This window comes from Heptranchias perlo, chromosome 4 (assembly GCF_035084215.1).
Source record: "Heptranchias perlo isolate sHepPer1 chromosome 4, sHepPer1.hap1, whole genome shotgun sequence".
Taxonomy (NCBI): Eukaryota; Metazoa; Chordata; class Chondrichthyes; order Hexanchiformes; family Hexanchidae; genus Heptranchias; species Heptranchias perlo.
In genome coordinates, this window is record NC_090328.1 from 97282377 (window position 1) to 97310342 (window position 27966).

The following is a 27966-nucleotide window of genomic DNA, read 5'->3' on the forward strand; positions in this document are numbered from 1 at the left end:
GGGTTTTGGCAGTGTGGGGGAGGGAGGGTTGGGGGAAGGATTTGATGACGGAAAAGTGGCGTGAATGGCTTCTGCCTGATCTCCCTGCTACAAAAATTTACTTGCCCTGATTATACACCAGAAATATGCCGAAAACAGTTAGGAAATTCACCCCCATCATCCTTAGACAGGGGGTTCAGCTTCCACTCTGTCCATCAACGTCCTTCTCCACTTCCCTCCCACCACCATCAATTCCAAGGCTTTTTGCTAGCTATCTGACTTCCTATCCGACATCAAGTCCTAGATGATTGCAAAACTGACCATCTTGGCTCCTTTTGACCTGTGCACCTCTAGCTCCAGGCCCATCAACGCCCTGCTGCTCCCTCAGGCTGAATCCAGTAACGTGAATCCTCTTTCACTATGAGCTGAACATTTTACATTTGGTCAGGGGAGGGGGTGAAAATCAGATTAAGGCAGCCCTTAAAGGGATGTGACCACTTAAAAGGTAAGTCAACGCAAATGGAGATAAAAATGTTGATAGCAATTATAAAGGTTGCTAATATTTTTAATGTATTTTTCAGACTTTGCAAAGTGTGCAAGGTGGGAGGCCGGGCAGGAGAGCATCAGAACAGCCCTTCAGGCTTTAGACCCTTACGCCTGTTTTAGGTCCCATTGCTGAAATTGGGCCTGCTCTGCTCGGGATTCTTCAGATGATCCCTGCGATCGCCAATGAAAGGTAAGATTATTTATCCATGAAAAGAAATTCTAAAATCATTGCTGTGGAGCCAGGAGGAGCAGGAGTGCTCCCCCTACCCCGCCCCCATTGCCGCTCCACCCCCTCCACCCCTTGCACCCATCCCACTCCTCTTCATCTAACCCTATCTGCATAACCTTCTATTCCTTTCTCCCTCATGTGTTTATCTAGCTTCCCCTTAAATGTATCTGCTATTTGCCTCAAATACTCCTTGTGGTAGCGAGTTCCACATTCTACATTCTAATGTTAATGAGGGTCAGCATACAGATGAGGAAGGGGAAGGGGCCAAGGATAGATCCTTGAGGAATTCCAGCGGTGACTATGCTGGAGCAGGAAGAGAAGCTTTTGCTGGAGAGTACTGGCTGGGTTGGGACAGGTGGGAGTGAACCATGTGAGACCAGTCACACAGAGCTGGAGGAGAGGCGATGGAGGAGGATTTATCTACCAGCATGAAAATGATGATTGGAATAGCAGCAGCATTCAATGTTAGTGCATTGTTTTGTTTCTGTGACGACCTTCTGGAATGCTCAAGATATTCTCTCCACATGCTGGTCTTACGATGGGTTATGCTTCAATGCAGTCAGCAATTTAAAAATATTACACTAAGAAATGTCAGTGACTGCACTCTACTTTTAAAATTTAACTGCCTAGTAACCAATGTTAAATAATGACTTGACCTTTGAAATATATCGCTCTTATCAGTGCAGTGTTCCTTCGCTCTCAGATTCCTTCCAGGGATCACTTGAGCAGTGAATATGAAGCTTTTGCTGCATTCCGTGCTCTGCCGCCATTTTCACGGGTGAGAAGCAGCACAAAGACGACCTTTTATTAAAAAATACATGACTGTAGCCAGGGAACGTAAGTGCTGTTGCTAGGCAATATTCCCAAAGCCTTTGATTGGCACTTTAAAAAATATTATAGACACAGCCTGGGTTGGACCTGTGTGGGGTCTGGGGCTGGATCTGAGTTTGGGGATATGTATGAGGCCTGAAGAAAAGCTGTTAGAGCGAATTGAAGATTGAATGGGTAAGTTGATGATTTTTTCAGAAATGTTCATTTTTGCATCTGTTTATTATGGTTATAAATTTAATGTACAATTGCCTAGGTGGGCAACTAACATGGCCACTGAAAGAAACTTTAAAAAAATCAGCAAATGGACCTGTTTGTTTTTTTCTGAATAAAAACTTTTGTCCATTTTTTTGGTATGGAGTCTTTTAAATTTAAGCCAATCAGGATGCAGTGCATTGATTGCTGTGCAATTTGAGCCAATCAGGGTGCGCTTCATTGATTGCCGTACAATTGGAGCCAATCAGGATACTTGTACCTTATGGTACGAGTACAACAAGAAGAGCGGGGTCCACAAAGTGCATCAGCGTTTTGAGCACTAAAAATTGCACTGTTGCCTGCCAACCCCCCTGCCCCCCCTTACTTCTTTTCACCATTTTGAATTCTGCTAATAGACCATTAAATCCATGAGCAATCTCTTAGTAGTTTGAACCTTTGACCTCTACTTTTGCTTTCCCTCTTTGTTTTGCTCTGCCTGCTCAGCCCTAAATGTATGTCTAATAAAAAGGGACTGCAGCAATCTCATGGGACTAATTCTGATGAAGGGTAACCTCTTCCTCTTTCAGTTGCTGATATCTCTGTAACCTCCTCCAGCCCTAAAACCCTCCAAGAACTCTGCATTCCTCCAACTCTGGTCTCTTGTGCTTCCCCTACTTTCTTTGCCCCACTATTGGCGGCCATGCCTTCAGCCGTTTAGGCCCTGAGCTCTGGAATTTCCTCCCGAACCTCTTCGCCTCTAGGAACATAGGAACATAAAAAAACAAGAGTAAGCCATTTAGTCCCTCAAGCCTGTTCCTCTATTCAATGAGATCATTGTAAACAATTTTACAACACCAAGTTATAGTCCAGCAATTTTATTTTAAATTCACAAGCTTTCGGAGGCTACCTCCTTCCTCAGGTGAACGATGTGGAAATTCCACATCGTTCACCTGAGGAAGGAGGTAGCCTCCGAAAGCTTGTGAATTTAAAATAAAATTGCTGGACTATAACTTGGTGTTGTAAAATTGTTTACAATTGTCAACCCCAGTCCATCACCGGCATCTCCACACAATGAGATCATGACTGATCTGTGATCTAACTCCATATACCCGCCTTAGCACCATATCCCTTAATTCCTTTGGTTAACAAAAAATCTATCAATCTCAGATTTAAAATTAACAATTGAGCTAGCATCAACTGCCGTTTGCGGAAGAGAGTTCCAAACTTTAACCCTTGAAGTCCAGGTATCATTCTAGTAAATCTACGCTGCACTACCTCCAAGGCCAATATCTCCTTCCTAAGGTGCGGTGCCCAGAACTGAACACAGTACTCTAGGTGTGGTCTAACCAGGGCTTTGTATAGCTGTTGCATAACTTCTACCCCCTTGTATTCTAGTCCTCTAGATATAAAGGCCAGCATTCCATTTGCCTTTTTGATTATTTTCTGTACCTGTCCATGATATTTTAATGATCTATGTGCATGGACTCCATGGTTCTTTCTACCTCCAGTTTTGAGCTTTTCAACGTTTAGAAAGTACTGTGATCTACCCTTTTTAGGCCCAAAGTGGATGACCTCACACTTGCCTACCTTTTTTTTATTATTCATTCATGGGATGTGGGCGTCGCTAGCAAGGCCAGCATTTATTGCCCATCCCTAATTGCCCTTGAGAAGGTGGTGGTGAGCCGCCTCCTTGAACCGCTGCAGTCTGTGTGGTGAAGGTACTCCCAAAGTGCTGTTAGGTAGGGAGTGCCAGGATTTTGATCCAGCGACGATGAAGGAACGGCGATATATTTCCAAGTCAGGATTGTGTGTGACTTGGAGGGGAATATGCAGGTGGTGGTGTTCCTATGTGCCTACTGCCCTTGTCCTTCTAGGTGGTAGAGGTCGCGGGCTTGGGAGGTGCTGTCAAAGAAACCTTGGCGAGTTGCTGCAGTGCATCTTATAGATGGTACATACTGCAGCCACAGTGAATCGCAGTGGAGGGAGTGAATGTTTAAGGTGGTGGATGGAGTGCCAATCAAGCGGGCTGCTTTGTCCTGGATGGTGTTGAGCTTCTTGAATGTTGTTGGAGCTGCACTGATCCAGGCAAATGGAGAGTATTCCATCACACTCCTGACTTGTGCCTTGTAGATGGTGGAAAGGCTTTGGGGAGTCAAGAGGTGAGTCACTTGCCGCAGAAAACCCAGCCTCTGACCTGCTCTTGTAGCCACTATATTTATGTGGCTGGTCCAGTTAAGTTTCTGTTCAATGGTGACCCCCATGTTGATGGTGGGGGAATTCGGTGATGGTAGTGCCATTGAATGTCAAGGGGAGGTGGTTAGACTCTCTCTTGTTGGAGATGGTCATTGCCTGGCACTTGTCTGGCGCGAATGTTACTTGCCACTTATCAGCCCAAGCCTGGATGATGTCCAGGTCTTGCTGCATGCGGGCATGGATTGCTTCATTATCTGAGGGGTTGCGAATGGAATTAAACACTGTGCAATCATCAGCGAACATCCCCACTTCTGCACTACAGCCGGGATGTTGTCAGGTTCCATTGCCTTTGCTGTATCCAGTGCACTCAGCCGTTTCTTGATATCACGTTGAGTGAATTGAATTGGCTGAAGACTGGCTTCTTTGATGGTGGTGATCTCGGGTGGAGGCTGAGATGGATCATCCACTTGGCACTTCCGGCTGAAGATAGTTGCAAACGCTTCAGCCTTGTCTTTTGCACTCACCTGCCATCATTGAGGATGGGAATGTTCACGAAGCCTCGTCCTCCCGTTAGTTGTTTAATTGTCCACCACCATTCGCAAGTGGATGTGGCAAGACAGCAGAGATTTGATCTGATCCGTTGGTTTTGGGATCGCTTAGCTGTCTATAGTATGCTGCTTCCACTGTTTAGCACCTCATTTTTAGGTACACCTGGTGCTGCTCCTGGCATGCTCTTTTACACTCCTCATTGAACCAAAGTTGATCTCCTAGTTTGATGGTAATCGTAGAATGAGGGATATTGAAATCCATTTGCCAGTTTCTTCCATTCACTTAATCTATTAATATTTCTCTGTAATTCTATGCTTCTACCTACACTGCTTACATTGCTGCCTTTCTTTATGTCATGTCCGCTTTTAAGATGCTCCTTGAAACCTATGTTTTTTAAGTTCGCTCCTTATTTAAGTCGCAGCCAATTAGATGGAAAAATAATGGCATGGGTGATCTGTTAATGATGTGATTTATGCCCAACACACGACTCTCAGCCATGGCTCATGGTAGCACTCTTGACTCTGAGTTAGAAGGTCGTGGCTTCAAGTCCCACTCCTGCGACTTGAGCATATAATCTAGGCTGACACTTCAATGCAGTACTGAGGGAGTGCTGCACTGTCGGAGGTTCTGTCTTTCAGATGAGACATTAAACAGAAGTCCCTCTCAGGTACACGTAAATGATCCAAAGGCACTATTTGAAGAAGAGCAGGGGAGTTCTCACTGGTGTCCTGGCCAACATTTATCCCTCAACCAGCACCACTAAAAAAATTACCTGGTCATTATCATATTGCTGTTTGTGGGACCTTGTTGTGTACAAATTGGTCGCCGCGTTTCCATTACAACAGTGATGACACTTCAAAAGTAATTCATCAGCTGTAAAGCGCTTTGGGACGTCCTGAGGTTGGGAAAATCGCTAAATAAATGCGAGTTAGAGTTTCAGTTATAGACCCTACATCAGATTTGCACCTGTCCTCTTCCCAGATAGGGTTGTCAACACTTCAGGATTGTCCTGGAGTCTCCAGTAATTAAAGATTAAACTCCAGGACACTGCTGTGAGCAACTCAGGAGAAAAATTAAAGGCGCATTAAAAAAGTGTTCTTTAATATTTTCTATGAACACTTTTATTTATTTGTTTTAAAAATATTGGAGATGGGGAAAAGAAGCGTTTTGTAGCAATCAAGAATCATCCATTTGGGTAACTCTCCGACATCTCCTCCTACCTCCCCATGGACCATGATCCCACCGCTGAACATCAAGCCATAGTTTCCCAGATCGTCACTGACCTCATCTCCTCTGGAGATCTTTGCTCCACGGCCACCAACCTCAATGTCCCCCAACCTCACACAACCCGCTTCTACCTCCTTCCCAAGATCCACAAACAGGAATGCCCGTTTCAACCTGTTCTTGCCCCACAGAACTTATTTCTTCCTATCTTGGATCTATTTTTTCCTTCCTTGTCCAGTCTCTTCCAACTTACATCTGCAACTCTTCCGATGCCCTCCGCCACTTTAACATTTTCCAGTTTCCCAGCCCCAACCATCTCCTTTTCACAACAGACGTCCAGGCCCTCTACACCTCCAACCCCACCAGGATGGCCTGCGGGCTCTCCGCTTCTTCCTTGAACGGAGGCCCAACCAGTGCCCATCCACCACCACCCTCCTCCGCCTGGCTGAATTTGTTCTTGCGTTGAACAACTTCTCCTTAGACTCCACTCACTTCCTCCAAATAAAAGGTGTCGCTATTGGAACCCGCATGGGTCCTAGCAATGCCTGCCTTTTTTGCGGGATATGTGAAACATTCTTTGTTCCAGAACTACTCAAGTCCCCTCTCTCATCTCTTTTTCCAGTACATTGATGACTGTATCGGTGCTGTTTCCTGTTCTTGCCCCGAACTGGTAAATTTAATCAACTTTGCTTCCAATATTCACCCTTCTCCCGCCTTCACACGGTCCATCTCCGACTCTTCCCTTCCTTGACTTCTCTATCTCCATTTCTGGGGATAGGCTGTCAACCAATATCTACTATATACCCACCGACTCCCACAGCTACCTTGATTACACTTCCTCCCACCCTGCTTCCTGTAAGGAGTCTATTCCATTCTCCGAGTTTCTCCTTTTCCGTCGCATCTGTTCTGACGATGCCACCTTCCACAGCAGCACTTCTGATGTCTTCCTTTTTCCTCAACTGAGGTTCCCCTCCACTGTAGTTGCCAGGGCCCTCGACCGTGTCGCTCCCATTTCCCGCACTTCTGCCCTCACCCCTTCCCCTCCTTCCCAGAACCACGATAGGGTCCCCCTTGTCCCCAGCTTCCATCCCACCAGCCTCCACATTCAACGGATCATCCTCTGCCTCCTCCAGCGCAATGCCACCACCAAACACATCTTCCCCTCCCCTCTCAGCATTCCGAAGGGACCGCTCCCTCCATGACACTGGTCCACTCTTCCATCACCCCCAACACCCGCTCTCTTCCCTACGGCACCTTCCCGTACGAGCACAGGAGATGCAACACCTGCCCTTTCACCTCCTCCCTTCCCACCGTCCAGAGTCTCAAACACTCCTTCCAGATAAAACAGCGATTTACTTGTACTTCTTTCAATTTAGTATGCAGTATTCGAAGATCGTCTTCGACCTGAAACGTTAACTCTGCTTCTTTTTCCACAGATGCTGTCTCACTTGTTTAGCTTTTCCAGCATTTTCTGTTTTTAATTTCAGATTTCCAGCATCTGCAATATTTTGCTTTTCAATGAATAATGAAGAGAGTTTGCTTTCCAATTGGTGGGGGAAAGCAGTAAACTGTGAGGATAGACGTTTTAGGCAGAAGCATGAGGGCAGAGCGGTTGGAGGCAGATCACGTGATGAAACCTTCAGATTAGCAGCGTCTGCAGTTATTTTCCTCTAAATCCTGTAAACTACAATAGATGCCAAGCAGAGAATAATGATGTGAGGATTTACATACCAGGGGTACATGCCAGAAACCGCATGAGACACATATTTTGATTTAAACAGCAGCGGCAGTCACGTGACTATCCGCGGGTGGCGTAGTAGACGGTTTAAACGGTGCGCGCGATGTCGTCAGCGCGTCCGTCGTTGTTTACCTTTGTTAAGGGCGGGGCGAAATGTGCGGACGCACGCGCGCTTGCTCCCACCCGCGGGTTGGCTTTACGTGTTGGCGTCATAAGTTGACGGCGCCCCGAGTGTGGGGCGGAATGGGACGTGTGGATGGAGACGTTGCAGGGTGAGAGGAGAGTCAAGGAGACGGAGGTACTGAGCGGCGATTGACTAGGGGGCTGAACGGGGAAGGGCGGTCCGGGAGGGAAGTGGGTTTGTAGGTGACAGTTCATACGTGAGGAGGAGGGAGTGTAGTTGGAGGTGTGGGTGTCCAGGAGCCGGGCTGAGAGCGGAAGGGCAGGGCCTGTCCCGCTAACGGGGCCTGTCGATCGAGTAGGCGCGACTCCAGGGACACCTCCTGGGCAGGGAGGGAGGGAGGGGAGATCGGTCGGGTTATAGGTTACCGACACGCATTGCCCACAGGTTTCAACCCCTATGTACTGCAGAGCGGGACAGGGGACAGGGGGCGGCCATTCAGCACCAGCAGAGAGGGGCTCAGTGAGGGGCAAGGGGAGTGTGGGACAGTAGGATTAGTTTGGGATTGATACAGGGCGATGGGGAGAGAGTATAGAGCAGTGGGATTAGTTTGTGTTTTAAAGAAAAACTGATCAGGAGCTGCAGACCATGTAGATGTATTAAAGTGTGTACCCAAAAACATAACATCTCTGAGAACACTGTGAACTAAGCAAAGGTGGATGTCTGATCAGTCTGCTCGTTTTATGGAGGTATGTGATGTTGGTACACTTTTAATGGAGTAGTTTGTGAATATTTAATATGCCTATATGCTGGCAGCTGAGATGCCTGGATGAAAAAGCATTTGAAACCTGCACTGAGACTCTTGAAATGATGGTGTATTTAAAGCTGTTTTCACTCCATTTGTAAGGCAGTTCCTGTGGTACATAAAGTCAATAGCTACACAATCTAGACACACACCAGAAAATGTCTTGTGTTTACATCTCTGCCAGTAAAAGTTTCAGCTTTTGATTTGTTTTCAGAAGAATTTTCTTCACTTTACATGGTGTCAATCTCCTGAAAATTCACAACAAAAGAGAATGTTTTTTTTTTGCTAGTGCAGCTGGTTTTGCCTTCTCAAATGAAGTACATCACTCTTGGAAGACTGGCATTTCTGTTAATGAGGGGCTCTCATTTGGGAGGAACAAATATAGATCGACCAACTACAGAAGCTGTGCTGAATCTCTGACTTGTCAGCATTCAGTATATTTCCACAGCATAAGTATTGATCTATTATTCTAGAAAACCAGTTCCTTGGCAGCAGTCTTTTAGAAGCTGATGAAGAGGAGCAAATTTAGCAACAGTTTATATAACACCTTTTGAGTCCCTCAGCCCATCAGCTGCTGAAACCCTCACTTCTAGATTTGACTATTCCAATGCTCTCCTAGCTGGCCTCCCATCCTCCACCCTCCATAAACTTCAGATCATCCAAAACTCTGTTACCGATACTCGAACTCTCAAGTCCCGTTCACCCATCGCCCCTGTGCTCGCTGACCTGCATTAGCTCCCGGTCCCCCACTGCCTCAAATTTAAAATTCTCATCCTCGTGTTTAAGTTCCTTCGTGGCCTCGCCCCTCCCTATCTCTAACCTTTTCCAGCCCTACAACCTTCCATGAGCATAACAGATGTTTGAGCTTTGGCAGACATTAATGCTATTTCTGCCCCAGACTGAGTAACAAAGAAAGTTTGCAATTTTTGTTTACTTACTAGTTGTTTCAGAAATGTCTCAGCATCACATAGCTGTTCTGAAGTGTCAATGTCTATAATATAGGCAAATGTGGCAGCTGTTCTTTGCACAGCAAGCAATAAGGCATTCTGTCCAAAAGTCATTGATTCTACATATGGCTTCTTTTGGTGGTGTGATTGACAGAGTGCTCTGCATAGAACATCAGACACCTGTCCCATCACTTCATTTTGTGCATGTTGCAGCATTCCTTAACATGGAATCATAGAATCTTACAGCACAGGAAGCCATTCGGCCTGTCGTGCCTGTTTGAAAGAGCTGTCCAATTTAGTCTCACAACCCAGTTTTTTCCATTTAACCTTGCAAATTAGACCTCCAAGTACGAGTCCAGTTGCCTTTTGAAAGTTCCTATGGAATCTGCTTCCCGCACCCTTTCAGGTAGTGTGTTCCAGATTTTAACAACCCTCTGAAAAAAAATTCTCATTTCCCCTCTAGTTCTTTTGCCAGTTATTTTAAATCTATTACCTCTGGTTACTGACCCACTTAGCAGAGGAAACAGTTTCTCCCTATTTGCTCTATCAAAACCACTCATAATATTGAATAGCCTCTGTTGGGTCTCCCCTTAATCTTCTCTGCTCCAAGGAGAACAATCCCAGCTTCCCCAATCTCTCCACATAACTGATGTCCCTCATCCCTGGTATCATCCTGGTAAACAACCTCTGTACACTCTGCAAGGCCTTGACATCCTTCCTAAAGTGTGGTGCCCAGAATTGTATACTATACTCCAGCTGAGGCCTAATGGTGATTTGTAAAGGTTTCTGAATATGCACCCCCAGATCCCACTGGACTTGCACCCCCATCAAAATCGTACCATTTAGATTACACAGCCTCTCCATGTTGTTCCTCCCAAAGTGCATCACTTCACACTTATCCGCATTAAATTGCACCTGCCGTGTATCTGCCCATTTCTCCAGTCTGTCTCTGTCCTCCTGATTTACTAGGTTGCCAAGTTTTGTATCATCTGCAAACTTTGAAATTGTACTCCCTACACCCAAGTCCAGGTCATTTATATATAACAAGAAAAGCAATGGCCCTAATACCAATCCTCGGGGGACCCCACTGCATGCATCTTTCCAGTCAGAAAAACATCCATTCACCACTACTCTCTGCCTTCTATCCCTTAACCAATTATGTACCCAAGTTACCACTGTCCCTTTAATCCCATGTGCTTCTATTTTCCAAATAAGTCTGTTATGTGGTAAAATGCCTTTTGAAAGTCCATATATACAACATTTACTGCACTACCTTTGTCAACCATCTCTGATACTTCATCAAAGAACTCAATCAGATTAGTCAGACACGATCTGCCTTTAATAAATCTGTGCTAGGTGTCCCTTATTAACCAGTGCTCCTCCAAGTGAGTATTAATTTTGTTCTTGACAATGGTCTCTGGTAGTTTTCCCATCACTGATGTTAGACTGACTGACCTGTAGTTACCAGTTTTAGTCCTCGCCCCTTTTTTTGACCGATGCATAGTACTCATTCAATACCTCAGTCATGCCTTCTGCCTCCACAAGAAGATTTCCTTCTTTATCCCTAATTGGCCCCACCATTGCTTTAACTATCCTTTTTTACTTTTTATATGTTCAGAAAAGATTATTGGGTTCCCTTTTATGTTACCTGCTAGTCTTTTCTCATATTCTCTCTTTGCCTTTGTATCCTTTTTCAATTTCTCCCAGGTTTTCTAATGTATTCTGTACCTGACATTTGCCAAAAAACCTCCTTTTTCTGTTTTATTTTAACCTCTATTTCCTTTGTCATCCTTTGCCAATCTTTCCTCCTTGTGGGAATATGCTTGGTTTGTACCTGAACATTTCCACCTTGAAGGCCTGCCGTTGCTCATTTATTGTTTTCTTGGCCAATCTTTCTTTCCAGTCCACCTGTTAACATGCCCATGGATAAAGACATAGGTTGGGATTGTGACCATCAGCAAAAGTCATTGAGTAATGCTGCTGTAGATTTATACCTGTTCTGTAGCTGTCTAATATTTTGCACCAACAGGCTGTTTTGCAGAATATCTGTGTGCAAAATTCCAATTGAAATACACACGAGTACTGAGTCCCCAAACTGGGATAGGCTGCCTGAATGGCACTGACATCTCTGGCCTTAATGACTCAAAAAAAAATCACTGGGAAACAATGGAATTTCTCTCAACTTAATCAGGTTACAATAGGCTTTGCTGATTAGTTCTTTCCAGGTCACACTAGTTATTGGAGGAAGGAATGCTCAGAAGTCAGTGTGTTATATATGAAAGCTTGTAGGGAAAGTGCTGTAATGCCTACTGGTTCCTTGTAAGAGGATGGCAGTTTGTGTGTACTTCCCTTCATTTTTTCACCTGTTTATATTTAAATGAAAAATCTGTTGGCTATGGAGTTACTCAGCTCACTGTTCTCGGAAGCAGCCCAATTGGGACTTTTGCATTTTTTTTTGCCTATCTATAATTCAACCTTTCTGAAAGATGGGCAAATTCAGTAGACTAGGAAGTTTGTAGATTATAGTAATTTATTGACTACCGAGCAGCTTAACCAATTTTTTTTTTGTGTGCGCTGAATTCTTTCTTGTAATGGCAAGTCCAAGTATGCACCTGCCCAATGTCTATGTATTTTGGCTTTGACACCCCCCTTGAAACCTACCTGTTGGTGGGTTAACGTGTCATATCCAGTGCCCAGCTAGAGTCAACACGCCACCTCAATCTGCCCTATATGTCCCTGTTGGCAATGAGTCTAATCCACTGAGCTATACATGGTGCTCCAGTAGGTGGCGAGGACATGTCTGCGTCCAGATTATATGGAGTGTATTCTGTGGCTGCTCCGGAATCTACAAACTTGGAACACCATACCTTGCTAACCTGTTCTTGTCTGGAGAAGCATTTTTTTTTTCGTTCATGGGATGTGGGCGTTGCTGGCGAGGCCGGCATTTATTGCCCATCCCTAATTGCCCTTGAGAAGGTGATGGTGAGCCGCCGCCTTGGTTCCAGGTACACATTTATTGTGATGTGGAGATGCCGGTGATGGACTGGGGTTGACAATTGTAAACAATTTTACAACACCAAGTTATAGTCCAGCAATTTTATTTTAAATTCACAAGCTTTCGGAGGCTACCTCCTTCCTCAGGTGAACGATGTGGAATTTCCACATCGTTCACCTGAGGAAGGAGGTAGCCTCCGAAAGCTTGTGAATTTAAAATAAAATTGCTGGACTATAACTTGGTGTTGTAAAATTGTTCACATTTATTGTGTATGAGTTGAGCTTGTCTGTTTCCTTAAAGCAGGATAGACAAGTCAGTTATTTTCTGCAAAAATTGATGCATTCTCTGTAGTAACTCCTGAACGGAAAAACATTGCAAAAAAAATCCTCAATTTTTATTGGTATACATGGCAGCAGAAATAACATTCTAGTAAAGTCAATAAATACAATATAGATTATAGAACTTCTGAGATGCTGTGTCTATGTCATGCTGTGTGGCTAACCTTAATGGACAGGGATTGATTATCTCGCAGATCCCAGTTTGAAAACCTATGAGGTGAGGTAATCTGCTAGAGTTTTTATGCCTCGGAAATAAGTTTCAGACTTGAAACACAATTTCCCAAACACTAAGGCACTCGGGGATCGATACTGTCTAATACAATTAGACTTCAGTTGGTTGTGATTACTTACCTGTGCTCAATCTTTAGCAGGAAGCACAGTTTATTTCCTGGAACAGATATGTAATCATGACCAGTTAACACTATCTACTAATATATCTACCATAAGTGAGGCAAAGTTATTACAAAAGGAAAGAGCACTAAAATTGCTCAGTCACTGGAGACATTGAGGATTGTAGCTAAGGCAGGGACCATTGCATCTTTTAAGGGTCAGTGGGATTATTTTTAGATTGCTCTAGCAAAGCTGGCACAGACATAATGGGCCAAATGACATCCTTCTGTTCTATAAACCTCTTTGGTTCTGTGTCTTGTTTTATGATGCCATAGGTTTGTTGGAATTGAATCCTGGAATAATGTGAGTCTGATCACAGATGTGAAAACACAAAGTTGGGATTAGCCTTTTTGTGTTTGCTCATCTCTGAACTTGGATCTTGCCCTTGTCAGGGAATATAATCATGAAGACCCTTGGTTGCTCTTAATAGTTCTGCTTTTATCAAACTACAGATAATTCTGTGACTAGTTTGTGCTATTTAATTGTTAAGTTTTTTTTCGTTAAAAAAAAGTTTTCCAGAGCTTGCTGATGGCTCGGTTAGTAAATGCCGTACATGGTGTGATACTGAGTCACAGTGAAAGTTTCTTCTTTCTGCTTAGCTGATCTAGGCACTGAGGAGCCCATCATTTGAGGGGGCGGGGGTGCGGGTAGGGGTATCTGCCAGGGTTCCCACTTCTGATTGTGTTCAGTGAAAATTACTGGAAAGTGGGCATCAAGTGAAGACGTGATTGTGAAGCCCTGCTCATTTTTGAATTGCCCATCGACCGTTACGAAGAATGGCTACTCTGGCTGGCTACAAGCACCCATAGGACATACTCTATTGCTGCTCTGTCCTGCAAAATGAAGAGGTGAAGAAATGCAACAGGAATGGTTAAAAAACGTGGTGTAGCTTTAAGAAGCTCTCACTAATAAGTTTCACTAACATCCTTTCTCTCACAACATGGGACATACTCCAACATGAGTCACTGCATTTAGGAGAAATATGGAGGGGGCATGAATTTGTTCAGTGATTGTACATACTTGCTGTTCTGTCCCTCACTGCGGAATACTTCAAGTTTTAATGATTGCTACAAGCATGTTCAAAAACTTCTTTTTTGATTCAACACACTGCTTTATGAAAGTGACTGGATTGTAACAGTGCAGGTATTTCTACTATTTTTTTTAAAAACGTTCCATTAACAAAGCACTGCTTTGCTTCTAACATTTGCTACTTTACCATGTTGATTAGTGCAGACTGATCATCAGGCCACAAGCCAGTTCCTGACAGAACCATAGTGCTAATCTACAAGGTCACACTGACTTCTGGATGTCATATTATTCATGTCTTTTTAAAAAAAAATTGGCTCTAGTCAAACTTTAATTTAAAAAAAACTCTTACAAGTATAAATATCTAACATAAGTTAAAGCAACTTTACCATTGCTCCCACCTGTTGTTCTGTCTGGTGAATAGCAGTATCCAGCAGTTGCTGAGCTTTGTCACTAAGAGATGGTATTAGCATTTTTTTTAAACGTACAATTTACAGCACAGCAACAGGATATTCAGCCCAACTGGTCTGTGCCACTGATTATGCTCCACACAAGCCTCCTCTCAGCCTACTTAATTGAATCCTATCTGCATATGCTTCTATTCCTTTCTCCCTCATGTACTTAGGTAGCATCCCCTTAAAGGCACCTATTCTATTCACCTCAGCTGCTCCATCTGATAGCAAGTTCCACATTCTAACCACCCTCTAGTTAAAGAAGTTTCTCCTGAATTCCTTATTGGACTTATTAGTGACTATCTTATAATTATGGCCCCTAGCTTTGGTCTCCCCGCAAGTGGAAACATCTTCTCTACGTCTACCCTATCAAGCCCCTTCATAATTTTAAACTCCTGTATTAGGTCACCCCTCAGCCTTTTTTCTAGAGAAAAGAGCCCAGCCTGTTCAGTCTTTCATGTTAGTTATAACCTCTCAGTTCTGGTATCATCCTGGTAAATCTTTTTTGCACCTTCTTCATGGCATCTATATCCTTTTTGTAATATGGAGACCAGAACTGTGCACAGTATTCCAAGTGTGGCCTAACCAAGGTTCTATGCAAGCTTGACTCAACATTGATTTCAATAACCTCAGATCATAACCACTGCTCCCATTTTTTTCAGACAGCAAGTGCTGGTAATGGTTCTGCTTTTGCCATTTACAGCTCTTCTAGACCCATCTTTTTGTTTCTTTACTTGTCCCATTACCATCCTACTCGCTGTGCACCATCATCCCTTTTGTCATTTAATGACGCCTGCCCTCCAGAGACCTTCCCTTTTTTGTTCTCTTCTCTCTCTCTCTTTCCCCCCCCCCCCCTGCTTTTTTTACTGGCTCTGTACTTTCTGTACTTGCTTAAAAACTGTTTAATCTTCAACTTCTTCCAGTTCTGATGAAGGGTCATTGACCTGAAACATTAACTGTTTCTTTCTGCACAGATGCTGCCTGACTTGCTGAGTATTTCCAGCATTTTATGTTTTTATTAACATAACTTCCCTGCTTTTCAATTCTGTTCCTCTAGAAATGAACCCCAGTGCTTTGTTTGCATTTGTTTCGACCATGTTAACTTGCGTTGCTACTTTTAATGATTTGTGAATGTGTACCCGTCAATCCCTTTGCTCCTCTTCCTCATTTAGACTCTTACTTTTCAAGGAATATGTGGCCTCCTTATTCCTCCTCATTTTTTTTATACTGAAATTCATTTCCAATTTACCTGCCCATTCTGCAAGTTTATTAATGTCATCTTGTATTTCGTCACAGTCTTCCTCGGTATTAACTATACCCCCCAATTTGGTGGTGTATACAAATTTTGAAATTGTACTTTCCATTCCCGAGTCCAAAACGTTTATATAAATGGTGAACAACAATGATCCCAACACTGATCCCTGTGGAATACCACTTCCCACCTTCCGCTAGTCTTGAGTAAATACCTTTAACCCCTACTCTCTGGTTTCTGTTTTGTAACCAGCTTGCTAACTATTCTGCTACTTGTACCCTGACCCCACATGCTCTGACCTTAATCAAGAGTCTACCTTATCGAAAGCCTTTTAAAAATCCAAGTATATTACATCTACTGCATTACCCTTGTCTACTCTTTCTGTTACATCGAATCATAGAAAGGTTACAGCACGGAAGGAGGCCATTCGGCCCATCAAGTCGGCGCTGGCTCTATGCATGAGCAATCCAGCTAGTCCCACTCCCCTGCCTTATCCCCGTAGTCCTGCATGTTTTTTCCTTTCAGGTACTTAATCCAGTTCCCTTTTGAAGGCCATGATTGAATCTGCCTCCACCACCCCCTCTGGCAGTGCATTCCAGATCCTAACCACTCACTGTGTTTTTAAAAAAAGTTTTTCCTCATGTCACCTTTTGGTTCTTTTGCCAATCACCTTAAATCTATGACCTCTGGTTCTTGACCCTTCTGCCAGTGGGAAGTTTCTCTCTTTCTACTCTGCCTAGACCTTTCATGATTTTGAATACCCCTATCAAATTTCCTCTCAACTGTCTCTGTTCTAAGGAGAACAACCCAGCTTCTCCAGTCTATCAACACAACTAAAGTCCCTCATCCCTGGAATAATTCTAGTAAATCTCTTCTGCACCCTCTCTCTAAGGTATTCACATCTTTCCTAAATTGCGGTGCCCAGAACTGGACACAAAAGTCCAGCTGTGGCCGAACCAGTGTTTTATAAAGGTTCATCATGACTTCCTTGCTTTTGTACTCTATGCCTCTATTTATAAAGCCCAGGATCCCGTATGTTTTTTTAACCGCTTTCTCAACCTGCCCTGCCATCGTCAACGATTTGTGTACGTATAACCCCAGATCTCTCTGTTCCTGTACCCCTTTTAGAATTCTGCCCTTATATTGCCTCTCCTCATTCTTCCTACCGAAATGTATCACCCTGCATTTTTCAGCGTAAAATTTCATCTGCCACGTGTCTGCCCATGCCACCAACCTGTCTATATCCTGTTGAACTCTGTCATTATCCGCCTCACTGTTCACTACACTTCCAAGTTTTGTGTCATCTGCAAATTTGGAAATTGTGGCCTGTATGTCCAAATCATTAATATATATCAATTAATATATCTCCATCTTCAAAGAATTCAATAAGATTGGTCAAGCATGACCTTCCCTTTTGAAATCTGTGTTGATTATTCTTTATATTTTCGGTATCTAGATGTTTTTCTATTACATCTTTGAGTGAAGATTCCATTATCTTTCCTACCACTGATGTTAAGCTAACTGGTCTATGGATCCAAGGACTTGTTCTGTCTCCCTTTTTGAATATGGCAATAACATTAGCTGTCCTCCAGTCCTCTGGCACTATACCATTTTCTAATACATTTTTAGAAATATATAATTTTTATTAGAATCTGGCAATCGTTAGTCTGCTCACACTGTTGCATGTTAACAGAGTTCTTCACCTTTCCAAATGATGACTGCAGTAATCCAAAAGCCCAATTTTGACTGGGTGGTGTTTTGTGCAATTGCTGCAGTTTTGCAGCCTACCCTATTATTCTTTTCCTACTCTGTGTCTGATCCTTCACTTCATTGTATCCTTTGCCTCCTGATCTGAATGGGTCAGGGAGATGCTTGAAACAGTGCTGTAAACAAATAAATGGCAGGGCTTGAATCTGGCAAACTCCCACATTAGACAGGGCTAGTGGTACTCTGAGTTCACCAAGTGGTTTTAAAAAGCTCACTTTACTAAAATGTTGGAATTCCTTGGTGGGTCAGCCTATATTAATGTAGCGTACAAGTATATTGATCAGGAAAAAGCTGACTTGGCCAACTGTTCAATTTGCATTTATAATTTAAAGCCAGAGATTTTCAATTTAGACAGAACATGGCCCATTTATGACCACTAGTGGCTGTAGAAATAGGTGACTAAATTACTTTAAATATCCAGTTATCCAGCAGCTATATTAATTTTCCATTCCTCTGATTCTGGCCTCTTGTGCAACCCCCATCCCCCCACCATTGGTGGCCGTGCCTTCAGCCGTCTAGGCTCCAAGCTCTGGAATTCCCTCCCTAAGCCCCTCTGTGGCACCACCTCCCTCTCCTCGTTTAAGACCCCCCTTAAAATCCACCTCCTTGACCATGCTTTCGGTCAACCCTTCTAATGTCTCTTCGGCTCGGTGTCCATTTATTTGATTTACCCTCTGTGAAACACTGGGAAGTTTTTCTACATTAAAGGCGTTATATAAATGCAAGTTGGTGCTGTTATACTCCTGGTCAAGTTATTGTAGAATGCACTTTCTGTTTTCTGAATGCTGATTGCTTTTGAGGTTGGACTGATCAATTATTTTTCCCGACATTCTAATCAAACTTGAATACCCATTCTTCAAGTATCGCTTAAACCCTACTTCAGATTTCAAGCTGTTCTAAATCACTTGTGTGTGTTTTGGATTATAAAATCTTTTAGTTTCCAGGCCCAAAATAGGAAAATATGCTGGTTGTTTGTGATATATGCTTGTGTAAATGGTCAGCATTGTCTCCTATAGCAAAAATGCACAAACTTCATGTTAATAGAGGAAAATTGAAAGTCATGAAATGGGAACAGGTTCAGACCCAGAGCATGTTCTGTTATTCTATTAGATCATGGCTGATTTGTACCTCAATTCCATTTACCCGCATTTGCTCCATCTCCCTTGATGCCCTTACCCAACAAAAATCTATCTATCTATCTCAGTCTTGACAGTTTCATCTTGGGGAATTATGGTGTAAAGTTGAAATTTCTGTACCTGTATATCTAATTGTATGACTGCCTGATGGAGTTACCTGTTTTATTATTATGTGGGAAGATTTTCAGCATTGTTTATGGTTATAGTTTCCAAATGAGTTTTCTTTTAAAGGTAGAATTATATATCAACCAAATTGTTACAAGGGTCTTGTTTGGAATGGTTATGCTCCTCACGGAATCAAACTAACTAACTAAGCTGTACAATTGATTGCTGCTCTTAAATCCACAGTAAGAATCATTAGCCTTAATAGGAAGATAAGTAATCAAGGCATCCCCAAATTCCTCACTTATTCCTTCTAATACCCTTGAGTGGAAGCTGCATGGACCTGGAAATTTGTTTGGTTTCGATCTTGTATCGTAGTACATTTTTGAATTCAAGTGACTGTTACTGAAGTTGTAACAGTAACCCGTGCTGCTTTGTCATACCCTGGCACAAGGTCTCCTCACATGGCCTTGACATATAGGTTCATACCCAGCACAGGAAGAAATCAAATGATTCTTGCCCTGAAGTGCAGTCAGTGACTGGCTAGCAGAAAAAGCCTCCGATAAATGAGGCTGCTGCAACAAGTGGATAATTAACGCACACTTTAGCAATCCATACCTTTTTTGGATAAATTTTACTGACTTGTAATTGGGAGTCCAGATTTATTTTTTTATTCGTTCATTGGATGTGGGTGTTGCTGGCGAGGCCGGCATTTATTGCCCATCCCTAATTGCCCTTGAGAAGGTGGTGGTGAGCCGCCTTCTTGAACCGCTGCAGTCCGTGTGGTGAAGGTTCTCCCACAGTGCTGTTAGGAAGATGTAGGCTTATCTATTTTATAAATATGCTCAAGCATCGTAAACAACTTATGGCAGTGTATGTATGGATTCATCTTTTGCTGGGGATGTGAGAACAGTAGCTCATGATACGAATAGTATAAGTCAACACTAGTAGTAGAAGAAGATGCTGCTGCCAGAGTCTCAGTAAAGGAAGAAGCAGTTGAGATACTGGATGGGCTAAAAATTGATAGAGGCGGTACTAGAAAGGATAGCTGTACTTAAAGTAGATAGTCCGGATGGGATGCATTCTAGGTTGCTGTGGGAAGTAAGGCTGGAAATTGCAGACCTACTGGCCATAATCTTTCTAACATCCTTAGATACGGGGGTGGCGCCAGAGGACTGGAGAATTGCAAATGTTACACCTTTGTTCAAAAAAGGGTGTAAGGCTAAACCCAGCAACTACAGGCCAGTCAGTTTAACCTCGCTGGTGGGGAAACTATTAGAAACGATTATCCGGGACAGAATTAACAGTCACCTGGACAAGTGTGGATTGATTAGGGAAAGCTAGCACGGATTTGTTAAAAGCAAATCGTGTTTAACTAACCTGATAGAATTTTTTGATGAGGTAACTGAGCGTGTAGGTGAGGGCAATGCGATTGATGTGGTGTATATGGACTTCCAAAAGGCATTTGATAAAGTGCCGCATAATAGGCTTGTCATCAAGATTGAAGCCCATGGAATAAAGGGGGCAGTAGCAGCATGGATACAAAATTAGCTAAATAACAGGAAGCAGAGAGTAGTGGTGAACGATTGTTTTTCGGACTGGAGGGAGGTGTACAGTGGTGTTCTCCCAGGAGTCTGTATTAGGACTAGGCTTTTCTTGATATATATTAATGACTTGGGTGTACAGGGCACAATTTCCAAATTTGCAGATGACACAAAACTTGGAAGTGTAGTGAACAATGAGGAGGATAGTGATAGACTTCAAGAGGATATAGACAGGCTGGTGGCATGGGCGGACGTGTGGCAGATGAAATTTGCAGAAAAATGCAAAGTGATACATCTCAGAGGAAGAATGAGGAGGGGCAATATAAACTAGAGGGCACAATTCTAAAAGGGGTACAGGAACAGAGATCTGGAGATATATATGCACAAATCGTTGAAGGTGGCAGGGCAGGTTGAGTAGGCGGTTAAAAAAGCAAAAAGGATCCTGGGCTTTATAAATAGAGGCATAGAGTACAAAAGCAAGGAAGTCATGTTGAGCCTTTATAAAACACTGGTTCGCCCACAACTGGAGTATTGTGTCCGGTTCTGGGCACCGCACTTTAGGAAAGATGTGAAGGCCTTCGAGAGGGTGCAGAAGAGATTTACTAGGATGATTTCAGGGATGGGGGATTTTAGTTACGTGGATAGACTGGAACAGTTGATCCTTGGCACAGAGGAGATTTGATAGAGGTATTTAAAATCATGAAGGCTCAAGGCAGAGTAGATAGAGAGAAACTGTTCCCATTGGCAGAAGGATCAAGAACCAGAGGACGTAGATTTAAGGTGATTGGCAAAAGAACCAAAGGTGACATGAGGAAAAACTTTTTTATGCAGTGAGTGGTTATGATCTGGAATGCACTGCCAGGCAGGGTGGTGGAGGCAGATTCAATCATGGCCTTCAAAAGGGAACTGGATAAGTACTTGAAAGGAAAACATTTGCAGGGCTACAAGGATAGGATGGGGGAGTGGGACTAGTTGGATTGCTCTTTCATAGAGCCGGCATGGACTTGATGGGCCAACTGGTCGTCTTCCGTGCTGTAACCTTTCTATGATTCTAACACAATTTTGATTATTTACTCTAGGTTTTACAGACTGGCCTTTCACTGCTCAAGAGTATGTGACTTGTTTCCATGTACAATGTCTGGCTGGTGTTTCGAAAGGTAAAATACAGTGAACCTTATTGTAATGCGCTTATATTTTTAATAACCAATGCTCGGGTGTGGTTCTGTGGCTAATGGCTGCCCTTCAGTATTCTGTCCAGTTTTGCCGACACTTCAAATGTGAGCCTAGACGTTGAGTGACGATGGGCTGTTCAACTGTATGGGACATCACAGCCAAGCCCAATCTGTCCTCATCCACTCTGTTCCAGAAAGCATTTTCTTTTAATTAGCTAATCCTAGACTAGTGTCATAACCTTTGTAAAGTGACCTTTCTCCCTCATGATGCGAAGCAACGCAATAGAACTGGGTGGTAAGAGAAGAAATAATTTAGTGACTTGGAACCGAAAACAGATTTTTTGTAAGTAAAGTCCTGACATGTTCAAGATTATAACATATGCTTGAGATTCAGATGGCTGTAAAATTCTCTAATCCTCTTGCACGGGGGTATCTAAGCTGCAGCTTGTGAGCCTGGCCAATCTGTTCCATGAATTTCAGGAAATTTGGTTCTGTTTCCTTTCTGCTGCTTTGTCCTGTTTGAATTTTGTGGGCTTGAAGGTTTGGAAAGGGATGTCCTTAACGCTGTTGTCTAGTTTTGTCCCCTCCCGAAGGTTGGTGTCAATAATCCTCTCCTACTACAATCAAGTGGCCAGTCTTCAAGTAGGAGCCCAGACAGTAAACAAACTAATCAACCTGAAAACAGCAAAGTCGAGCCTAGCCTGCCATCATCTGACTTCCTTCATCTGATTTTATATACTTTCCAGCAGGTGACACCGGATTGTGATCGTAATTGGGAATCTTGATTGATTATTTTCTTTTCTGCAATGTCCCAGAGACACTGGGGCAAGTTGTGCTGCCTTTTCTGCAAAAGTATAGTAATTTCTTCCTACATCCCTAAGTAAAACCTCATGGTTTAGTCTCAATCTTTTTTTAATTGAAGTTACATGCTTTTTTTTAAAAAACGAAGTTGACAATTGTGGTGCCAGTGACAAAAGAAAAAAAAAATCAAAACATTCTTAAAATTGCTGGGAGTGTGTACCAGGTCTGCTGTCTGTGGGTTTCTGCTGACATTCATAAACTACTCAAGTGTGCTGTTTGCATCGTTGACCTCAAGTATGTGGCAACAAGCTACTGGCCATCTGCTGCTTTTTAGATAATATACAATAAGTACAGTGCATTAAATCCTGCTAACTAATGTGTAGCTCATTCATATCTTTGCTCTAACATTGTTAAACAATTACCCTTTTTAATGTTTTCCCTGCTCAAGGACACAAGTACTTTGCAAATGTTGGTAGAAATTTTTTTCCCCTCAGGCCTCCTCTTCTCTTCCCCCACCCCCAACCTCTGCAGTGTGTGTATGTGTGTGTGTATATACGCACATCCGCTGAGGGATTCTTGAGGCTGCACTTTAATCTTGGGGTTCAATGACAGTTACACATATGCAGTTTATGACTGTCACCTGTAAACCAGCTCTAGCTGGGTTTTCTTAGCCATTGTCTTTGGTCGCCACCACAAACTCCGTTCCCTAGCCACCAATTCCATCCCTCTCCCTGGCCACTGTCACGAGATTGTTCGCAGCCATGGCGTTCTATTTGACCTGGAGATGAGCTTCTGACCCCCATGTCCGCTCCATCATCAAGACTGCCTACTTCCATAGTCACACATAAACCAGACCGGGTAAAGACGGCGGTTTTCCTTCCCTAAAGGACATTAGTGAATCATTGGGTTTTTAAGACAATCCCATGGTCACTTTTACTGATTTTTGTTTTTACTATTTCCAGATTTTGTTTTTAAACTGAATTGAAATTCTCAAACTGCCAAGGAGGGATCTGATCTCAAGTTCTCAGGATTACTAGTCCATCAACATAACTACTATACTCTTAATATTAGTATTTTATTAAGTCAAAGAAAGTATGAAATATGGCTGCACAAAGGCTAGCTGCTTTATAATTAGAAGTCTTGAGCACAACATATACAAGTTATAAATGCACCTGAACCACCTTTGGCATCTCCCTGATCCAAGTACACGCTGAAGAGGTTGCAGAGGGATTGATGGGGTCTCCACATTTCCTGGATCTGTTCTACGGTCCAGTTTTGGTGGGCTTCTGTTGTTGGGAGGATGAAGTCCATCACAGGAATAATATGGTTTGTCGGGCACCGTTGGAGGTTCTTTTCGATCCTGATATTGGCCATTTGATTTTGACCTCAGATACAGGGGTATATTCTGGTCGGGTAACATCTAGCAGGGTTGTTGCCATGTTCCATTTCTATGCAGATGCTTTGAAAACAACCCAGTCAGAGAATTTTTTGCTTAAAACCAAAAGTTACTGAAAGCAACCTTTTTTTTAAACTGGTACAGTGGAAAGATGTTGGAGCCTCTTTTCTCCCTTCTGCATTGGCTTTTCTGGATGCCATTCCTGAAAACGGGCTGGATATCTGTAGCTTATTCGACCTTGGGCTGCATCACACAGAGCCCATCCCTATTCTCACCTGACATCTCTACACCGTGTCACCTCCAGCAGGGGTCGCTAGGTGATGGGAGAAATTATTTTTTAAAAAGTTGATCTTTTGCCACTTGAATGGCAGGGATACGATGATTAGTGCCACTTCTGTTTCATGTGACAGTGCATCAAAGCAGGAGTTCACCCCAAGGGCAGTAAATTAAGCCCAACTGCAAGCAGATGAATCAACTTATCTATAGGCATGCGAGGGGTTAATATCCTGTAGCGATGCAGTATTATTGTGAAAGGATTCTGCGAGCATCTTATTAATATTCAAGTGTTTGTATATAATGGAGTCACGAATATAATATGAAATTGTGGCTTAGCATTTTCCTTCAATTGAATCTGGAACTAGAGGGTTGGCAATTTTGCAGGGCTGAATGCTTATTTTCTGTACGATGGGATGAGTCTAGGTCTGCAGGAAAATAACAGTAAAAGTCATAGTATGCCTGTGACACGAAATCATATTCAAAGAACTGGATAGGGTACATTATAGTTCATGCAAGGTTGAGGCTAGGTCAATTGAAAATTTCAAAACTGAGATTGATAGATTTTTGTTAGGCAAGGCTATTAAGGGTTACGGAACCAAGGCGTGTAGACGAAGTTAAGGTACAGATCAGCCATGATCTAATTGAATGGCAGAACAGGCTCAAAGGGCTGAATGGCCTACTCTGTTCCTATGGCAGATAGAAAAAAGAAAGAACTTGTATTTATATAGCTCCTTTCACATCCTCAGGGCATTCCAAAGTGCTTTACAGCCATTGAAATACTTTTAAAGTGTAGTCACTGTTGTAATTTGGGAAACGCAGCAGTCAATTTGTGCACAGCAAGCTCTCACAAACAGCAGTGCGATAACGACCAGATAATCTGTTTTAGTGATGTTGGATGAGGGCTAGATATTGGCCAGAATGCCAGGGAGAAGTCCCCTGCTCTTTGAATAGTGCCATGGGATTATGGGACCATGAGTACTGCACTGAAGTGTCAGCCTGGGTTATGTGCTCTGGACTGGGGTTTGAACCCACGACCTTCTGACTGAGCAAAGGCTGACAGGATCCTTTTGTATTCAGCCTACAAAATAAGTGGTGAGTCCTCAAAATAATTCATTGGCTGTGACGTGCTTTAGGACATCCTGGGGATGTGAAAGGCACTATGTAAATGCAAGTTTTTATTTAAAGGCTGAATAGAAATGTGCAAAACCTTTATATTTGCTGTATCATAAAAGAATTTATATTTATATTTTTATCAGTGATATCTAAACTTTCCAACTTTTCTCTCTGCAGGACCATGTGGCTAAATGGGAACAGTTTGATTGACTCAGAAGGATAAGCACTTGAGACGTATGGATACTGAAGTGAGAAACAGACCAAAGGACCTCGTCTTATCCGGGTCTAAACAAGAATTGACGCAGCAGATTTCTTGTGTGGGACCTGCAAAGTATTATCTCTGTGGTTATTTTGCAGCCTTCACTAACATTGCCATCACCTTCCCCATCCAGAAGGTCTTGTTTAGGCAGCAGCTGCACGGACTAACAACAGTGGATGCCATCCGGCAGTTGCAGCAGGATGGCTTTCGCAATCTGTACCGAGGGATTCTGCCTCCACTCCTGCAAAAGACCACGACTGTGGCATTGATGTTTGGCTTGTACGAGGACTTCTCCTGCCTCTTGAAGAGAACCACTGATGCTCCAGAGTTGATGACTCGCAGTGTGTCAGCAGTATTGGCGGGGACTGCGGAGGCAGTGCTGACACCGTTTGAGAGGGTACAGGCCTTGTTGCAAGATCACAGGCATCATAACCGATTCACAAATACCTTCCATGCCTTTAAAGTTTTGAGAGCCCATGGTTTCAAGGAATATTACAGAGGCCTTGTACCAATACTGCTCCGCAATGGACCTAGTAATGCATTGTTCTTTGCTTTGCGAGGGCCGATCAAGCAGTGCCTGCCAGAAGCCACTACATACAGTGCTAACGTACTCAATGACTTCATCTGTGGAGGATTTCTGGGGTCGATGCTTGGAATAATGTTTTATCCAATTAATGTGGTGAAAGCGCGTATGCAGTCGCAGATTGGAGGGGAATTTCAGACTTTTACAAAAGTCTTCATGAAAATCTGGAGTGAAAGGGATGGCAAGCTGTCCCACCTAATGCGAGGTGTGCACCTCAATTATCATCGGTCAGTTTTATCATGGGGCATAATCAATGCAACCTATGAGATTTTGCTTAAGTTGCTCTGAGAAAACTTTGCAAAGTCCAGTCGTTAGCTGGAGCAACATTTTGAGCTCCGTTCTTTGGGTCTGGTATTTAATGTCTTCTCTTAAACCAGTTAATGTGCAAAGTTCCTCTTCAGTCCTGTCAGTCGAATGTACTTTGAGGCAACTTATTTTTATGGGTGGTGTGGGAAGGAGTGTCCAACCTGAAGTAAAAGAGACCATGTGTCTATTTGTAAAATACTTTAGATCAAGTTTGGGAGCATTCTGGAGATATTGGGCTTTCATTTTGTATTGGAGGGAGAATAAGAGTCACAAGTCAGGTGATGAGTGACAAGTATTTCAAAGTGACAACTCCATTAAACCTACCTCAGAGGATGGTTCATATTCCTTGGCCCCTGGAAACTGTAATTATTTCCCCCCCCCCCCCCTTATTCCTTGTCCTACTATCTGTTTTCAGAGCAACTTCAAAATCTCCATTAAGAGCTAAAACTTGTGTGTGGTCCTAAAAGAACCTAGGCTATTTTTAATAGAAACTTCAGAACTGTATTTTCAAACTTCTGAGACAGTATGTTGATGTCTACCTGTTCTTTCTATACTGTTAAGTTGTTGTCTTAAGCTACATGTTCTACAGCTTTGGTTTGCCTTCAAGGTGGTTTATATGCAGTATATCAGTGGATGTTTGGGCAATATTATAGTGCTCCTTACATCATGTGTTGGTCACCTTGTGATAATATGGAAAATGTCCCATGTATCTGTTTGCCTTGTTTCCAGCTGTTAGCTCAGTGCTGTGTCTGCTGGCCTCATTTATCGCTTCACTGAAACGCACAGTCCAGTATTCTTATCAAAATGCTGTTTTCAAGTGACCTTTAATTTTTAACTGTCATTCTTTGTTAGATTAGTAGACAGTATTGTAAAAATATGAATTCAAGTGCAAAGTTCAGTTTCCAGCGACTACTCAAATACTTGGATTGAAGCAGACTAGCATAATATAAGTGTTTCAGCATCCCAGCCCATATTTGCTTAACTTCTTGTATATAAATATTACATTTTTATCTTGTTGAGTACATAATCAACTTTTGCACCTTTTTTGCTGAAAATTATATTAAAATGGATATGGGTACTGGGTGGTCAGATCTTCGATTTTGTGTTTTATCTGTTGCTTCGAAGTTGTTGATGATCTAAACAAATGTCTAACCTTTGGTAAAACTTGGTCTTGTCATGAAGATGTTTGAGATGAGCTTGATGGGGGGTGCAGTGGCAACAACTCTCCCCCCCCCCCCCCCCCCCCCCCCCCCTTGCGGGAATTGCTGATTTCAGTGTTGTCATGGGGATCTACGCAGCAGGGATCAGGAGGTGCCTCTCTGCAAGGAGAATTCCAGTGAGCAGCTTGTGTCTCTCTTGGTTGCCAGTTCAGAGCATTGTTATATAGCTGGAAGCAGATTACCCATCTGCCCACTTAGCCATAGCTGGTCCAAGCCTTGGGGGGAGGGGTGGAAACAGAGAGCAAAAAAAAGCGTAAAATCTTTCCCCTCACCAAAACGCAGTGGTTTTCCAAGTTGTGCGTGCTTACTTTTCGCTCTCTTAACGTGCAATAGATTAAATGAGAATGGAAAGTGCAGTGCAGAAAATCATAAGTTAAGAGACCAAAGGATGCCCTCGGAGATGGCAGCTGGTGGAATTGGCCTTGCTCAAGTCCATCATTGAGCAAGAAATTAATTAGGGACCTCGTACACTTTCTGGGTCATT

The 27966-nt window shown here is 43.0% G+C and overlaps 1 protein-coding gene across 8 annotated transcripts; it reads left to right on the top strand.

The window, feature by feature from the left end:
• The first annotated feature begins 1513 nt into the window (after positions 1 to 1513).
• LOC137321133 (mitochondrial nicotinamide adenine dinucleotide transporter SLC25A51-like) lies at positions 1514 to 27340 on the top strand. 8 transcript variants are annotated; one of them, XM_067983361.1, is made up of 3 exons: positions 1514 to 1532; positions 21436 to 21513; positions 25292 to 27340. In XM_067983361.1, exon 3 carries the CDS (start codon positions 25351 to 25353, stop codon positions 26242 to 26244), a length of 894 nt encoding a protein of 297 aa, XP_067839462.1. In that variant the 5' UTR covers positions 1514 to 1532; positions 21436 to 21513; positions 25292 to 25350; the 3' UTR covers positions 26245 to 27340. The 8 variants fall into 8 exon arrangements, with proteins under 8 accessions (XP_067839462.1, XP_067839460.1, XP_067839466.1 ...); XM_067983359.1 differs by lacking the exon at positions 1514 to 1532 and adding an exon at positions 1548 to 1759; XM_067983358.1 differs by lacking the exon at positions 1514 to 1532 and adding an exon at positions 7685 to 7779.
• The last annotated feature ends 626 nt before the right edge of the window (positions 27341 to 27966 follow it).

Excerpts from the sequence above, each read along its gene's own strand:
- LOC137321133 (XM_067983361.1), top strand. The coding sequence starts at position 25,351 with ATGGATACTGAAGTGAGAAACAGACCAAAGGACCTCGTCTTATCCGGG.